This window comes from Mizuhopecten yessoensis, unplaced genomic scaffold (assembly GCF_002113885.1).
Source record: "Mizuhopecten yessoensis strain PY_sf001 unplaced genomic scaffold, ASM211388v2 scaffold716355, whole genome shotgun sequence".
Lineage (NCBI taxonomy): Eukaryota > Metazoa > Mollusca > Bivalvia > Pectinida > Pectinidae > Mizuhopecten > Mizuhopecten yessoensis.
The window spans coordinates 290,028-309,117 of NW_018480075.1; the positions used below are offsets into that span (position 1 = coordinate 290,028).

General features: G+C 33.6%; 1 protein-coding gene across 5 annotated transcripts in view; it reads right to left on the minus strand.

The window, feature by feature from the left end:
• Window positions 1-12,235: 12,235 nt before the first annotated feature.
• LOC110443636 (zwei Ig domain protein zig-8-like) overlaps window positions 12,236-19,090 on the minus strand; it is a 189,904-nt gene continuing 183,049 nt past the window's right edge. For all 5 annotated transcript variants that reach the window (XM_021487971.1, XM_021487973.1, XM_021487975.1 and 2 more), the window contains one exon: window positions 12,236-14,470. In XM_021487971.1, coding sequence (XP_021343646.1) covers window positions 14,346-14,470 — 125 coding nt within the window. In that variant the 3' untranslated portion in view covers window positions 12,236-14,345. The remainder of the gene's footprint in view (window positions 14,471-19,090) is intronic.

Sequence of the window (19,090 nt, forward strand, 5' to 3'; positions counted from 1 at the left end):
GTGCTCACTGTGCACATATGCTTACATTTTCTTGCACGTCAGACAGAGATATCCCGTGTCATACCCCATGTTATTTTTTTCTATCTCGTTCGATCTGTCTTGTACCTTTACGTGACATTTCGCGGAATTTTTACAGTACGATGTATTCATCTGCGCATTACTTGCTTGAAATTGACAATTTGTATTACAAATGTTCTGTTTTGTCGTTATTGTGTATTTTGAATGTTGTTAGATATTTGATATTGTAGATAAAATATAATCTACACTGTGAAATACAGTATAATATATGTAAGCAATGACAACGTTTTTACGCGGGAGCATTAAAATGTAACTTAAGTAGTGAAGAGGTCATCATCATTTGAGGCCGAAGGCGGAATACTTGTATTTTTTTTTTTTTCGAAATAAAAGGTGCGAAACAAATAATCAATTACCTGTAACTGAGCAAGATCGGGTTATCTCAGTCGAGGGTTAAGATTCTGTAACAAAATCCCAACCGAGGCGTAAGCCGAGGTTGGGATGTTACAAAATCTTAGCCCGAGACAGGTAATATATTTTATTTATCTTACGAATAAAATTGAGTGCAGAACAGTTTGTAAAATTATTTACCAAAGCGTTCTGTTAACCTCCATTGTACTAAGTGCATTGCTTATTGCTAAAGAAAATTTACCCCAAACTCCCAAATGAATAAGACCTGAAATCTATGCCGTTATTTAATCAGGACGCCAGCTCTAAACCGAACACCACTTTTTGAATTGTCTCTGAGACTCGTAAGTGGCAGTCATGCTGACCGCAGGCCTAGGACGATACCACCCCTGGGAGGCCAGCTTCAGCATGTTTTACGTTCTCCTCATAGTTAACTCATATTACTTACAGTGCTTATGGCGGAATATGGCAGCGAATTGCAATCCATACGGCAAACACACACTTCTAAAGAAATAATTTATATTACAATGTCAAAACTCTCTTTGGCAGGTTACAAGGATTTGAAAAAAGGCCCAGAAAACAACATGTATATGGAACGTAAATTTGGTTAATGCAGAATTACACAATGCTTCAGACATGGCTATTTTTAGGTCGGTGTTTGTCATCACCACAAAAATCATCATACTGATTTATACGAAGATAACGAGTTGGCAAGTGATATATAAACTATAGAACTCCCTGCAGTTACAAAATGCTTTTTGAAAGTATTAAACATCAGAAAATATAGTTTAAGTGCACTGGAATAGCAAGTTTCCTTTATCAAACTCTTGACCAAAAGTTGATGTGGCGAAAGAACATGTCAAGTAAAAACTAGACTTTGTTATAAAAATATGATTGAGCTTTTACTGAACTAACACACAAGAATTCATGCTGAAGATTAATTCAATCTATCATACATGTATAGTGTTTGTCAGTGAAAGGCTTAATTTCAATTTCAGAATTAGATCTATACCCCTTTAATACAACATACATGTGTAATGTACAGATCGTTTAAACACAAAACTACGCATACCTCACTGAAAACAATCGTAAATGTAATGGACATGCGCGCTAAAACTAGTGACGTCAAAGACGCAGTGTCAAGGTTCTCTGACAACAGAGCCTTTAGACTTTACACGTGTCTGTAGCTGGCACAGATATCTTTGGAATTCAATCACGAATTGTTATGTAAAAAGTTACATTCCTGTGTCGTGTTTTAGTGATGTAAGGTTACTTGTTCCCTTATCAATGACAGAAATCAAACTAAGAATATAATTTCTGTCTGCATCAGAGAACCTAGTTATTTAGGTTAGAGACGTTTAACACATTACCCCATATTTTTGAAGAAAAAATCGAAAACGAACTTCCCAAAAGAAAATAAGGCATTTTTAGGTTGTTTACATAACAGTGATTATGCTCAATCATATAACATATCTAGAGAATCCATGCCATTCATTTTGCCATGAACTTGCCAAGATAAAATTAATATCTCTATACGAGTTGTTCTGATAACATACGCAAATAATTCAAAATTTGTACAATAGTTAAAAACCTTCATAAAGTTTTAAATTATGTCATCTATGACGTATACGTGTGTCGTTATAATTGAATCGCTTGTGAAGTCCTATTAAAGAAGTCTTTTCTTTTCTCGTTGAAGCCCAATTTGCTTCAAATAAAAAGCCATACAAAATGTATATATTAATATATTCATTATTTAAAATTATGAATATACAAACATAAGTCGACTTTCCCTAAAACAATAGATGGTCGGATCAACACTTCACGTTTGACAAGAAATACAAGCTACAGTGTACATATACCAAGTAGTCTGATTACCATATCCTGAGTTCCATTTCAAGTCGCAAGTATGCCAGCTACGAAACCACACTCATGTGTCTTCAAATTCTTCGTGTAATGAATTTGTACGCGTGTGAAACTATTTCTATATATGCATGACATGGTTTTGGCGTGGGCCTCATACTCCGAGAGTTTTGCATACCGACTTTCAATCTCACGTCGTCCTTGGTTATACTTGTCATATTTACTGGTTTGGTTTTTCGTTGAGAGTTACGCCCCAAGTTCGTGCTAGATATTTTCTGCCATTATGCACGTGTTTTGCGTGAATTTTCTCACTGCAATTGACCACGTTTACAGAATTATACCGCTATGGAGCATTCTCATTGCTGTTGTCGGTGTCTGAAATGCCAAACAGAACTAGGAAGATGGGAACAGATTTTATCGACACGCCCACTACTAATAAATTGCTAGATTTTATTGCCTTTTTATTAAATATTGATGTGTAGAATGTGTTTTCAGCAATGCTGAATTGTTATTCCACCTATCCTACAGGGATCTTAAAGCATATCAAAGTGTATGTTCACCTCTTTACATTTGTTAAACTGGACAGTTAAAACATTCACTAAGATGTGTTTAATATTTTTTCTAATTTGGGTTTTGGGTTTCCGCATTTGCATGTGAATCTACGATCTTTATATCTTACTTTTGAATCGTAAAACATGTACGTTTTGCTCTCCACTTGAAGAAAAAAACACAGAAAGTAGACAGCTGGCTTACACGGTTTATATCATTCTTGGAAGTAAAGGAAGAGATGATTTACTTTTGCTCTATGTGTTTACCTTTATAGAAGAAGATAGAGAATAGATGCATCGAATCTCAACATATGCATCAACATCGTGGTTGAACTTAACTCTATGTTCACGGCAAGAGGTAAAAGCCAAAGCGCACACCAACATATCCTTTACAGTTTTGGTAAGATAGGAATGTTATATTTGTTTGTTTTGTGTTTTCCGTCTTATTCCATTCTAACTATGGTCATTTAAAGACGTGTCTGGTTTTGGTGATGGAAGAAAACCGGAGTATCCGAGGAAAAAACACCGACCCAAAGTGGTTGAACTCAACTCTCGGCTATTCAAAACAAAATTGCATTAACCGCTCCAGTGTGCTAGGAATATACATACCTACTGATACAATCTTGAAATGAGCTACAAGACTCTTTCGCAGTTTTATTTGAATTCATTCTTCAAAGAAATGCAATTTCACTTCGTCGCGTCTGTCTGGTTTTGTTTGTTTTGTATTGTTTGTCGGCCAATCGACGAGTTTTATCATTTAGAGCAAAGAGTTCTCACCAAAACTCTGACTTGGCTAGTATGGTTACGTCATGCAGGCCAATATGTTTTATATTTACCTCCTTGCAATAGAGTATGTTTATTAAATGATCATGTATGGTATATTGCTACCTTTATTTATTAATTTATTCAAGCAATATATTTCATACAACTACCACACAGAATCTTTTGAGATATAAATAGATAGTGCCGTATTAATTATTGACATGATATGTAGATAGAATACCAAAACGACACTTGCCCTTCCCATAGACTTTGATGAAGTCGAGCGCAAAGCCATATCCCTGGCATCCATTCCAAACCCAGCGTTTTTCCTCAAACGAATCTTCTGTCATCTGTTGATGATGAAAGGCCCTGAGTTACAGATCAAAACATTCCTATATTTTACATAACACATCAAATGAATTTGAAACAGAAGAATGATAAACTTACGTATGCTAATTGGCTGCAACCGCAATTGCACCTGTTGCATAACCTTTCTCCCCCAAACTGCAGGTATTCTTCTGAAACTCTCGCCAAAACAGCCAAAACACCGCTGGTTAGGTTATACACCGGTTTGTAAGGGTTAGGGCTATTGATTAAGAATTGTTCTTATTGTATATGCGTCCCAGACTAAACCGATGTTTTAAAGAATAAATGTACAACAAGTTTTCCTATCAAAGCAGGTAGACTGTAGTACATTTGTTCAAGATAGCCACATGTTAACCTAACAATTCATTGTCATCAAGGAGCACTTTTATGGACAGGTTTTCTTCAAAGGCATAATTTACTAAAGACGTCAACGTAAATCACTTTTTTTACCCCGCCCATGATATGCTGTTTGCGTTCTGTGTTTTATTTATGATTACGATATCAAATAGGAGCTATATACGTCACAATGTAAATATCATTGTAATTCAACTGTCTTTTTGATATTTGTATTTCAAATTTAGAGACAATTTACAACACTTTATCGCTATCACTCCAATAAATAGTTACGGTTTTCCATTAATTAATATTTAAATATAGATATCACGTTTGTATTTAATGTCTGTATCTAACAAGAAATCGACTACGCTTCTCTTTAACAAATGAGCCATATTGATTAATATTCAGAGCTTAATAAATATCAATGAGCACTCGTTGCTATAAATAAATTGTTTTCATTTAGGAAATGTCATTTGATATTACTTTGGCCTATAATTAATTCTAAAAAGAAATCAAACCCTGCATCGTATACAATTGTTCTTAATTATGTCTACCAGATGTTGCAATTATGCAACAGCAGTTTTATTATAACAAGTTAACTGTATATTTATGACCAAATAATATAGACAGTTTGTTATTTGCGTTACATAATAAATAACGAATGTTTCAAATTAACATACTTTGTAGATCACGTTAGAAATATGTAACTAGTTAATAAAGTGGATACAATATACTGCTAACTTTCAAATTATGATATAAGAGGCAGAAGATACAATATGTTGACTCCGAGGGCATATTGGTCAAGGTTATGATTAAGTGTACATTTTGTGTGAGACGAAACTATTTCGTTATGATAACATTGCAATAATTCTAGAATGCCATAAATAGTAATGATCATAGACAGTGTATGATTATTTGGAGTTAAAATAACACAAATTGATACACAGAATATCGCGTTTGTTATATATTTCAAATTACAAAATATGTCTAATGTTCCAAAATGGCATTTTAATGTTGAGCTAAATAACTTAGATCTTGAGTATTACATCATTGACTAAGAAAACCACGCCCCTAGTCTTTCCGAAAACAACCTCCAATGAAGTGCTATCAAGAACAGGGAAACTCAAGAATCTACTATAAATCATATTGATATATGACATACATCCAAACAACCACAATGACGTCATCAATGCAATGAAATGGCATTGTGACCTTGATCCATAAAACAACTTTCATTCATACTGTAATGTAAAAAAAAATTGAAATCCACCGATAGGATTTATTTTATTTATACTCACATTGTTATCAATAAATCCTTTGACAAAAGCGCTATTTTTGGTTTAATACAATGAAAACATCCGTGTTGAACATAATCAAAATTGATTTAAATGTTGCGTTTCGTACGGAAATGAGTGGTAAATGTATAGCCGAAACTGAGAGAAATTCTTAAAATAACAAAAATGATGCATCTAATGAACCTTTTAAATCGCAATTAGAGAGAACATTCACAGGCGCTACATCAAACGTTCCACTGGTCAGTTATTGGACCTCGAGCACGGACTATATGTCATGGCCCGTGGATACTAATGACCTTTATTTCACATGACAAATCTGTACGTGGACACAGAATCGAAGGTTCGACCACGAACCAGTGAGTCCGTTCAATAGTGCAATAACGACTGTGTTAAACGTACTGTGAACAGAGTCTGTTTGATTGGGACGTATAAACTCATTTACAGATCACATTTCACAGACGTAATGGGGTTGATTCACCAACGAAGGCACTAACGGTATACGTTAACTCCCTAATGTATTGAGTGTACGCTCCAATTGGTAGCCATCTTATTTTGTTTCTCACTACATGGGGACCAGATGTCGGACAACGATATGTTACGTATATTATAGAAACGTGAGTTCTTATCTTAGATAGTGTTATTTTACATTAGTGTACTACCGTTATGTGGGCATATGGCAGTATTGTGTCTACCCATAATTGACTGATTCATATGTTCGGGAAAATCTGACATCAGTCAATTGACAATACTATGTTACTTCTATTCACGAAAACATCACAATATACTATACCATATAATTAGATATATGATAGGTGACTAGTGGCAAACGTTGCACGTTTGGTGGATTCATTACAATAGAAATTTCAAATCGAAAGCTGTTTTGATATCCTAGATACATTGCAGCCTAAAGGACCCTCAACGCATTTCTTTCGTCATAAAACACTCACATAAATTTATAACATCACTGCTAAAACAATTTATAAAATGTATTTGGGTATGAGTGTTAAAGGAACATCTGATAAAGATATAAACACATCCCATCACCCTGTAAGTACCAGCTATACTAGGATAGAACCTAATTGTGCCTCAGAATCCTTGCAATGACCTACTTCCATTGTCTGGATCATTGGACCTCAGGTATGTGACGTGAATTTTATTTACCCACTTACTTACTTCGTTTATGCTTTCATATAAACGGAATATGATATAGAATATAACAATTATGCGAGTGAAGGATAATGGCATGCCGCAAGGTATGTTATAACGCACTACATTATGAAACTGCATGCAGCTTAGTTTTATGTTTTGTTGTTCAATCTAAACCGTTTTGAAGAACAATTGTTTCACAAACATATTAAGGCCAGCTTTTCTTTTGATTCGAGCCAAGGTGAGCAAACCGTTTTCTGATATTTTTATGTGTGTGTAAACTTATATGTAAAATAATGAACTTACATCGTTGTGCATTGTAGGTTCATGTTGTTGCTAATTTCCGGCTGGTTCCTCCAGTTTGATACATGTACCCATCGGATGAAATGTTCAGTTTTCCACAGAACATGTTATACGGTATCAAAATACTACTTATCGATCAGCTACTGTCTTAAACGTTCTCTCCAAGGTTATCCTTTCCATGGGAAAACAAAGGTATGACGTCACGCTAATTATGACATAACGCCATGTTACATGAAACAATGTAGTGACTATTAGTCATCAGTCGGGTTTGTGTCATTGTATGTACAATGTGTTGACAAGGGTATACAAGATCAGTAATTATAAACACTCTATCTATGGAAGAGGGAACTACTACAATAGGTTGTCATGCATTGCTAGGGGTTCGCTGTGAACAGTGAACGCATTGTTTTACTTTTACAAACTATCGTGGTTGGCCGTACATTTGGAGAGATGTATTTGATGGTTGTACAATATTTGCTGTAGAAGAGTGGCTTCTTTTAAAAAAAATTTTTTTTAGTTTGCTCACGTTTTGAAAGTAACTGATAGGCTATAGGATACCATACGTTAAAGCCATTGGGTCTTGATGGTAGGCAGGGAGATACTTTTTAGGAGATTTCAACACTTATGTCAAAATGCTTTTTTTTTAAATTTTATCACCGAACTCTGAGAGGCAGCATCTTAAAAATCTACTCAAATATCTTATAGGCGATTGATTCATTGATATATATTTAGGATATAGCTGAATTCTTTCCATAAATCAACGTCATTTAATGCATTTACTATGCTTATGTATGTTAAATGAAACGTGGCCAAATCCACGTCAAATTTGAAACAGCTAAATGATATTATAATGCCTATCTTAGAATGTTTAATTGAAACGTCATATGTTTTCGTCTATACTTCTCGTAATTTATAATTTGTAAACTTAATGAAGATAATTAATGTATTATTTTAATAGAACATGAATCTCATTTCTTAGGTATAATATTTATTTACATTGTAGCAGTATTTAATTTGGCTCACGCAATGAAACTAATTAAGTTGTTTTATGAATAGTCAATGAAGGAGAAATCCTTTGATATGTTCATTAGTGTCATATTTGCCTGTTACTGTGATAAAAATGTTGAGTGTGTTGTCTTCATAAAAAAGTACTGTAAATGTACATTTTTAGCGGTATTCTTATTTTATCACTGTTCATGCTTTAAACAAATAAATTTGTGATTGCGCTACCAATGACGCGTATGTACAAAAAGGTGTAAACATGAACGAGTTGTCAACAAATCTAAGTCGATTCGGCCAAGCTGTAAGCAATTGTACAATTAGTTGTTATTTATGTAACGAAATGACTCGATTCGGCTACGCTGTAAGCAATTGTACAATTAGTTGTTACATACATACCGATTACTCGATTCGGCCACGCTGTAAGCGTATGTACAATTAGTTGTTATTTATGTGACGAAATGACTCGATTCGGCTACGCTGTAAGCAATTGTACAATTAGTTGTTACATATATACCGATTACTCGATTCAGCTACGAGTTGTTTAATACTTGGTCATAGATGTGCGAGAGTCTATGAGCCCCACATCTCGATTTAGATCTTGCCCACTGCGGCATACAGCTTTGTGTACATACCCTTTGACTGGTTATTTGCATGAAGAAGGTGACAGAATACAAACCGTACTAGTCATCACAACTTCACACAGAAACCCTTATTATTGTGCTACGTGAATCTTTTCACAATCCATACTTACCAGCCTGAAGAAAATGTTTAGAAAAAAAGATTGCGGTTATAGAAGTTTTTTTAGTTCTATTGTATATAATCTAAGCGCGCTAATTTATTAATACGCTAGCCTGTTACGGTTCGATACTACACTAAAACAATGTGTACTCTAAAATAGGTACTTTTACAGTATCATACACGATTAAGTTTGGAACATTTTATAATGAACGCTTTTCGCATCTTTCTTACTTTTTCATAAGATCGTTTGAAATTAACAAATAGTGATTTCTTGCTGCAAATCTGTTAACGTTTTTATCAAGTTGGTATTAATAGCTCATGCAAAAATTGAAAAGTTGAAAATATCACAAATATGACAAAAATGCAGCATGGGAATTTGATTGAAATAGAGGCTTCAACAAATGTTTAACATGACTGAGCGTCTTCCATTTTTGTCAAATGTTTTGAAGATGCATCATTCTAAACGTTTGTTGATGAATTTAATTTAATCATAAATGTTTTAAGTGGTTGTAAACATTTCACATGTATAGAGTGTTTATACCCTATTAAAAAAGGAACAAAAAACATCAAAGTAGAATTGATAGTTTTCACTCATTTATTTGTACATAAATATTCTTTTCACATACAACAATAGTTCAGTTATAACAGTGGAGTGATAACACAGAACGTGTCGCTAGTTTCCTTTGAAAAGGACTCGCCTACCATCAACACATTGTGTACTTGAACAGCGCTCTTGATCACTGTACAACCAGTGAGAATGCGATTTTTTCAAACAGATACAATGGTTGATGCGGAACTAATAACGATAGCAATTACGATAAACTAATTTAATTTCTACTTAAATACCGTTAAACACTTATTTTTCGCGATTTTTTTTTCTCGACTTCGGTATCAATACATTTTATTCGCGAAAAAGTAATTTCATTTAAGTTGTATGCATATTCTGTGCATTTATATTCGCGGTTCTAGTATAACCATAAACACATTTAGCGTATCAAGTATGTGTGAACAGTATGCATCTGATTAAACATTTTCGAATTGTTTGATTTTAGACCGATTTCTTTCTTTATATTCACTAAAATATATGGATCTCGAAAAAATAAGTATTTAACGGTATCTTTGTGTTATATTTAGACATTTCTTATTTATAACCTTTTTCGTTTGTTATATTTTCTTCAGGCACTATGTCTCTGGTAGTTAAGCATTGCTTTGTCAGGTATTGTAGAAAAGTAACATTGTAGCTGAATGTTTCCCTGAATTTCTCGCCTGCTATTAACGGTACGTTTTATACATACACAACAGACAGTTTTAATTTCTCACCTGTTATTAACGGTACGTTTTATACATACACAACAGACAGTTTTAAGAATTTGCTAGACGAAATCAAATATCTTTATAAATATGTACGTCATCATCTATGTCCATGATGGTATTTATCATATTTTTTTAATTTTATTTTTACATTTTAAATCTTGCATGTGCATTCACTGTTAATACTAGTAAACGTTTCTAGACTGAATAAAACCATTCTAATTATGACGTAGATTGATAGTAAATTCCTCTTCTCACCATCAAACGAATGTAATCTATTAGCGCTATTACCAGTTACAATATAAGTATAGCACGTTCGTTTCTAAACATTGTAATAACAAGTCATTATAACCATCGATTCTAACGTAGCATGACATTATTTCAAACAGCCTCTCTTGCAACAGTTTGTTACAAAGATTATTAGCTTTATTTGAAAGCGATTAGAAATTTATTTCATTCGTAAATATGAATAATAGCGAAAGTAGAATTACAAACGTTTGTTTTGTTTAAATTGAGTAATATAACATGCGGAGCAGATTGCATTTAATTCCATAATTGGTTTCGGAAATTCGCAGTGATATATGTTTTGTGTCTAGTGAATCCAGCAAAATTCATTAAAATAAACAAAATTGTTATGCTTCGTGATACGAACGCTATTTGAAACAGAACGCATGCATCGATAATTTTCATAATAATCATAGACGTAGTTTAAGATAATTACAAACCGAGAGAAACAATACACATTTCGAAAATCCATCAAAGTGATTCATGAGACATTTATATAAAAATTATGAATTATGCATATATAGGTGGACATTAATAGTTCAATCAAGAACATTTTGTTGCAAAAGTATAATTCAGACTCTGAACAAAGGATGATATATTAAGCTTTTGCGAACGATACAAGACTTCAATCATCATTAAAATATACAACAATGATGAAAATGATAAATTGAACAAGAAGATAAAGAAAATAAATTAAATGGGACAGACCCGTTTTTTATTGCAAATAATGAGGAAATGGAATGAACATTCTAGCATACAACTTCAACTCTCCTTACATGACATCCAGAAAAGACGGGGTATGATGTAATTAAACATGTGTGTCTGGTTATCCGGATATGACGTCACAAATCTTTGTTCTACTAGAAAAGTAGTATTTAACATTGTTCGGCATACACATGGAAATTCAGACATGCTGTATCAATAGTCAACACACAGAAAATACCGGACATGACGTCTCATACACGTTTGTATGACGTTTCACACATGGCTATCTTACAAAACTTGTGATTATTCAGGTGTCCTGATGAACCGACATCAGCTACAGATATAAAACGGATGCTATTCCATGTGGTACTAGAATAAACGAAATAACTGACCTGAGATGATCTTGTTTGCTTCAAAAATATACCAGTGTGTCATTTGATTCCTTTTTGTTGTTGTAATTAACATATTTTACATGTAAATAAAGGTAACCAGCTTCTTTCGTCCACCATTTTTTATGAGATAGGTTATCTTGAACATTTATGATCGACCTGCTAGTTATTTTAACCACAAGGCGTTCTTCCTAGAACAATATGAATGACAATACATACCTGAGCATTTGAAAATATTTGATATTGATAAAGTATTTATTTAACTTTATGAACTCTTCGAAGCTTAATTTAAATAAAAGATTGATGATTGTAAAATTTCCTATTTTTATGTAACGAACTAGAACGTTTTCATTGTGTAAAATGTCTGACTGTGAAGAAAGTTAAGTTTAAATCTAAATCGTACCGCTTTAGAAATTAGCATGTCTGTTCTTTGAAATAGATATTTCTGTTTCAAATTGTTCCTATAAAGTGTCTTGGACTTTATACACAATATTTGCCATACATTTAGTTCAAATAACATGTAAAACTGTATTCAACAAAAATACCGTACATATAGGGTTATCAATAACATTGTATTGCACTTACTATTATCATTTGAGGCTAATATTATAAACATCTATATATAATTTAATCTTGCTTGTAACAAGCATTTCCATTGGCTTAAAAAAATATGTTATCAGCCCATAACACAAAAATTGACGTCGCCGTTTGTAACGTCGCTTTTGATTGGCTGATACAGCAGCGCAATAATTTCTAAGAGAAAAGAGTCCATCTATAAAAGTGGATTTCTACAGGGATTGTGTATAGTAGATTAAATTATAAAGATTAACTTGAATATAATTTTCTTGTTACGGAACTATTACACAAAAAAACGGAGTGTACTCTCATCATTAACCGCTTCGCGGTTTATTTAGAGCACACTCCGTTTTTTGTGTGTTATATATGTATCTCCATAACATGAAACAAATATTCAAGTTAATCCTTAAATAACTCACACTGGGTTTAGTCTTCTGTCAAAGTGTTATGATGACACGATCATATGTTAACAGTTTTATAGTTTGATTTGTATTGAAATTAGGTTTTTGCTTTTTAATTTCATTTCTACAATTTTCATTTTTTGCATACTTCAACGCGTTTTGCCGTTCAAACAGGACAAACGTCAATTGTTTGGTTGTTGATATATTACTACTACGATTGTACAGTTGTAGTATTGTACACTGTGTATTATATCCTTCTAGGAGCACCGACTCCGTTATCTTTCGAGGCGTGTTGCCAGGTCATTGTTATGCTATATATTATATGCTCATCAAATGTTAAGTTGTTGGATAGGCATAACAGAACTCTTTTGTATCAATAGTACATAATTAACACCACGTGTTCTGTAGTGACAGCTGCTGACACACGATATACAAGTAGTGTTCAAATCACATGTCCTAAGGGCGTAAATCTTCCTCGTTCTTCTTATGCGTATGCTTAAACAATCAAACATAAAATATATAATATATATGTATATATATATAGCTTTGAAAGTAACTGTAACTCAAGTGTACACTCTCCACTTCCTGTCAAAGTACCAAATCAGACCTCTCTGATTTTGAATATTTACACGATATGTGTTATAGACTTACTCCAATACAGATACTGATGACACACTACCTATCGCCGACAGGCACGATGCTTACCACAGGACCTATGCGATAATCAGTTCAGGATTATGTTTGTAATGTGTGGGTGTGGTAACGGGTCGCGTATGACATCCGAATCAGAGAAATATCTATTATAACTATGGTAACATAAATATGTACAAAATATCTCTCCGACAGCATTGTAGCTATGTACATGCTTTGTATGTGGTTGCATAATAGTGTGTTTTGCAGTCGAAAACACTCTTTCTACATATACTGAGGTCTGCTGTCCTAAATTGATGTCATTCCAAGACTTGACATCGCTCTTGCTATCTATGGAGCGTAACCAATAACCCAACGTAAACTTGTACAACTTTCACACGTCATCGTTTCGTCATAATACATTGTTTGTTGTGTTTTTATAATTTGCAGACGAAATGTATGACCTACCAGTCTTCTGAGGGCATATCACAGGTTACTCTTTGATAGCATTCACTTTCAACAAGTTCTGTTTTTACATATAAAATACTCATTTTACTTCATTTTCAATATTCACAAGATGAAAATCATGACAAAAACTCGAACGTTGAAATGAATATGAAACGATGGATGTTTTGATGAGCGGTTAAATCATCGTCGAATTTGATGAATTTATTCCCGTAGTCATATAAACAATAAAATGAAATAAAATTGTGGCATCGTTGCATGTTTCCTTAAGCCTACATAATTCATTAGAACATTTCAGTTCCTTGAGTTTATGATAGACACAACATTTTGTTCAGCGGATTCTTGTTTAGCTTAGCACTTTAAGTGACAACCGCTTTGTTTAGCCTGATGTATCCCTTAAACGTCATAAGTAGCAGTCTAATCTCTCAGCGCATACACACGGTGATGACAGATATATGACGCGTAAACACTATTAATAATTCCGCAACAGCACTGCTTAGTCAAACACAACCAAGATATATCACCGATCCAATTGCGCCAGTCCTTCGGATCTCCTCGAACCTGTTGATAGACATCGGAGGGGTTCCGGATGGCTGAGGGCGTCCTTCAGTGGCATGATGCCTGAGACGGATGCAGTTCAAATTCACATTTTGAATAAACATCGGACGCGTCTTCTGCAGTGCATCATACGAGGATATGTTGCTCTGCCGTAATTGTACCTTATGAGGTATTTTGTAGTACAGTTTTGTGACGTAGTTCTAAATATGTATCAACATTATGTAACGAACACACTCAATATGTCTGTCACCTCGTCACAAGGGAACAAACTGTTAATAGAATAATCAATATCGATGTACTTGAGAAAGTTCTCGAACCTGATGATGTCCCGTTTGGCCGATCCATTTTACTAGTGCTTCTCGAAACTGTGTCTGAAAAAATAAACATCAAAATCATACACAAACTATATTGACGAGTCTTATGACAATGACGAATTAAAAGAAAAAAAATGTACCTAGTTTGAAGGGTTTATCTCAACAATTTCAATTGGATTTTTTCATCATTGCAAAATGACTTGTTTAAACGTTTCCCCCTCGATAGAGACACGATATTGAATATATAATCGCTTTGAGAAAATGGAAAATGAAATTACAGAGATTCGATATGGTGTGATAATACTGTTCTCTGTATTATTTCAATTATTGACAATACTAAGGAACACACCTGATTATAAACAATAGTCACCTAAATAATTATGCAGACACAACAGCATCAGTAACATGTGTATATATACCTAATTACCAATACACAGACAACCAAGCATCATCAAAATACATTACGTGATGGCGACGAAAATATAATATTAACACACATACTTTAGTAGTTGTTTTTGTTCTATTGTTGAACTTGGCATACACTGTATCAAGGCGAAGTGCTAGTGTAGGATTAAGTAATTATGTTAGTGTAGGATTTAGTAATTATGTTAGCTATACCCATCAAAATCACATACGACACTAATAATGAAGCAGGAAGAAATCCAGTCTTACGTAAGACAATCAGTAAAGCAAATACACATTAAATTCCGCAATATTCACGAAAAATAACTAAGAAAAATAACTTCCAAATCATAAACCGAACATGCCAATTGAACATTTGCAAATATATATATAGGGAGGGAGAGTGCCTGGGGACCTGTTTAATTCATTGTGTCAAATTTGTTGTGTGTCGTATGAAGGAATTTTGTCCCCGCCACAGCATAGCCATAGCACTTAGGAATGTCCTGCTGTTTACTTTGGAGTCTTATGAGCATTTGGGCATCACCTCAACAGGACCTATTATAAGACCGTGGATGCGTTATTAACAAGAAGAGTGATCACAAGGGGGCAGGCTAGCAGGGTAGTACATAAGTCTATTGATGTACTTGCGGTGTACTTAGCTAGAGAATGCAGGTCAAGCAAACGAAAAGCTCAATACTGGCAGTGTTCGTGAATAATATTCTTTATAAACGACTTATAACAGCGACCATAATACAAGACACACCATGCATTAGAACAACCTACTCGTCATCAATACTTAACAAACAACCGTTCAAGTTGAGGATACTAACACACGCCCGAACGCACGTGTACATGTGTTATTTGTGATCTGATTTATTAATACAGTCTGTTGTCATTTCTACAAAAGCAAAATAAGAGGTTGAAAGGAAAAGAAGCCATACCCATGCCATGTGTAAAATATAAGGCGCTAATTAAAAGCAGGATGTTATCATTAATAATAGAAATCAAACAGTCGCAACCACAAAGCAAATTAGCGTCATACCGTATATTGTGTGTTTTTGTTTTACTTCCGTTCGGTTTTCAGTGCAATCTCTGTTTGTTTTTGTATTGAAAGCACTGTTATTATAATAGTAACTCATCTTTGCCTTGTCCATCATTGTGTTGTCAAGCAAAAGATGAATCGTATAATTCTTATGATGAATGTTATATATTTCTGTATTGCCCATTGTTGCCAAAACAAGGATTTACAAAGACAGTATTATAATACAAGCAGCGAACACATCTAACACCATAGGCGCATGACAGTTGTTTCCTAAGGTGGCATTTTCCTTTTATGTTGATTGCACTCCAAATAATTTAACAAATCTCGAGAATCTGTAAGCGTATTTATATAACGTATTTATATCTAAGTGTTCATCATTGCATACCAATAGCTAGGATGTGAAGATATTTTAGCAAATCAAAATATACCACAGACAAGTTTATACCTTTCTTGATGAAAAAAAACATATTAAACGGCCACGAAGAATGTTTTCTACATGTTACATCTGTTTACTTTAAAATTAATAAAATAGCCTATTTCACTTTATTCCTTGCACATATTATACTAAATCTAGCATTACCTTTCTTTTATATAATATAAAAATTCAAAATAAAATACAATGCCGAATATCTCAGTTGTTTAGTTTTTTAATTGATATTGATGTGTAGACCGCACTCGAACCAGTGCATCGGTGTCGGGTATTGTCACTCGGGGGAGGAACAACTTAAATTGACACCAAAACACCTCGGCACTGCTGCGGAGAAGAGCAATTTTGACTAAAGAGCACCACGGCGATGAATCTGTTGATTGCATTCAACAGGAATTGAATCCACAGGGGATTTTTCTTACCACAACGTATAATTCATTTCCATTTTGCAGGTTACTTGATTTTTAAGGCGAATAAATGACTCAATTTCCTAAGGATTAATTTTTTTTTTAAAACTCTATATCTTACTAGCATATTCGGTGTAGAAAAGTATCAAACATTGAGTTTCTTTATGTGAAAATGAAATAAAACCGATACGAGATATAACCGATAAAGAAATCTAAGTACTTTGGTTCTTTTGGGGTTCACAAAATCATCCATCAACCTCTTTAAAAGGTTAAAATTGTACAATACTGCAGAATTTTGTTTCATTCACTCAATAATAAGTAACTTAACAAAACTTGACTTATGGTTAAATCAGTAATGTGTTTTCCTACTTTATTTTCATTTTTATTTTTATTTTCACAAAAGTCATCACTATTTGAACTTCTTTTTCCGTTTCTGTGATACAAGTTAAAAGTTCATGTACTCTCATGAAGTATTCCATCCCTTAAAAGATCAATACGTACGTTTTATTATATTACCGTCATTAATCAGTAGTTTGTTCTTATAAAAACTGATATTTCCCCTCGGTTAATCCTTTGTAATAGAAATGTTAGCAGTCCAGAACAAAATCGATTTTTCGGGAAAATTCTATTACAAGCGAAAACGCTTCTAAACCCTTATTTGCAACAGATCAAGCTGATAACGAAAAATGTGATAAATTACCAGAACGTGATTTTGAACAAATTGAGCATGGGCTTATGTCATCAGCACGGGGAATATGGAAGTGTTATATGTTAACAGATGATTTCGGCAACGGCAGTGTGATTGTGGTGTCTTGTGATTTGATCTTTGGCTATCGTAATCGTGTACTATTTGCACTTTTACCATGAGAGGCAACCCTTCGTGAACATCAAATATGATTAAACTTGAAATAACACAGGCATTTAACATCTAATATATATTAAAAAATATAATGAACGCCCTGACATATTTAGACTTTTGTTTTAGCAATTATGTGTATTTCTGCCTTATATTACCTACATTTACATTGATATCGACAAAGATTTTGTAACTGTTCAAAGGATTAATGATCAATTAAACTAATCCTATTTTATTATTTAGTGATCTTTGGTTTTGCCCCTGTAAAATGACGAGATGTTCCGAAAGTACCCGACTGTTGTGATTTACAGATCCCTTTACTGAAACATTTTAAATAGGGGTATCAACACCACAGAATACCAACCGGTCCATTGTTGGTTATGTATAATCAATAAACAAAATACATATTTTCGTCAGTTGACGGGAAAAATAAGGATCATATTTCCTTCGGGCAAATCCTGTTACGAAATGAAAGCTATGACGTACATATTTGTTTATGTTAAATGATTTATCGTTTCTGCCTACACATTTAACTTTCGACTTATCGTCAATCATTAACATGTTTGAAATTTCTTAAACAGATCTGAGTATATTTGTCCGGTTATTAAAGAAAATGATTGATGTTATCGTAATGTTCAGTATATGCGAGAATTTAGATTTTGATTGAATCAAAATAAAAAGTAAAATATTGATTATCACACCTTACAAGCATTTGAAACAGATGCCTGATCAACAATAATGGGAACTAAGAACATAAACACATGAAATGCAGGCATCAATCATGTAATGCTTTAAGATGTAATAACTATCAATATTATGAACATTTATTGCCACATAAATCAATAGTTACATGTACTACGTATAAAATATAACATAAACACACTCAACAACATGCATATGTATTTGTCAATGTGGAGTTAATAACGTAATGATTTAGTAAATCAGATTGTGTAACTATTTTCCTAATCTACACTGTGTGAAATATGAACAAACAATTAAGAGAGCAGGTTGCATATAGACATATAACGGGTGGACATTCATACACAAAGCCGTCTCTCACGATTGGACAGACAAATGCCCTTAAATGTGTAACTATCAAAAAGGAATATTACTTTCTCTAATCTCTACGTACGTCGATAGACACGAGTTCCACCAGAGACACCAAAATTAGATTACTCTATATCTCACATAGATGCACCCAGTAACCTCCAAGTTAGGCAAATATATTCTATTCTTAATACTGACTAGAACGAGCATAAACGATCATCGTTTAAGTTCAAAATGTTCAGTATTATACCAGCTGATGTTCTAAAATGTGACGTCATAACCATGTGATGCGTGACGTCATTGAATACCTATTTTGGTCAATGAAAGAATATATATATAACTATTATGTCAGACAAACTACACAAGTTGTCACACATATCTAAGTATCCCTGCTTTTTTTTACTTGGTAGAGAAGTAGAATTCATGTTATTACATTCAAATGCCGATGTTGGATGTGTACCATAAACCGTGGTGTTAGTTGTGAAGCTTGATCATT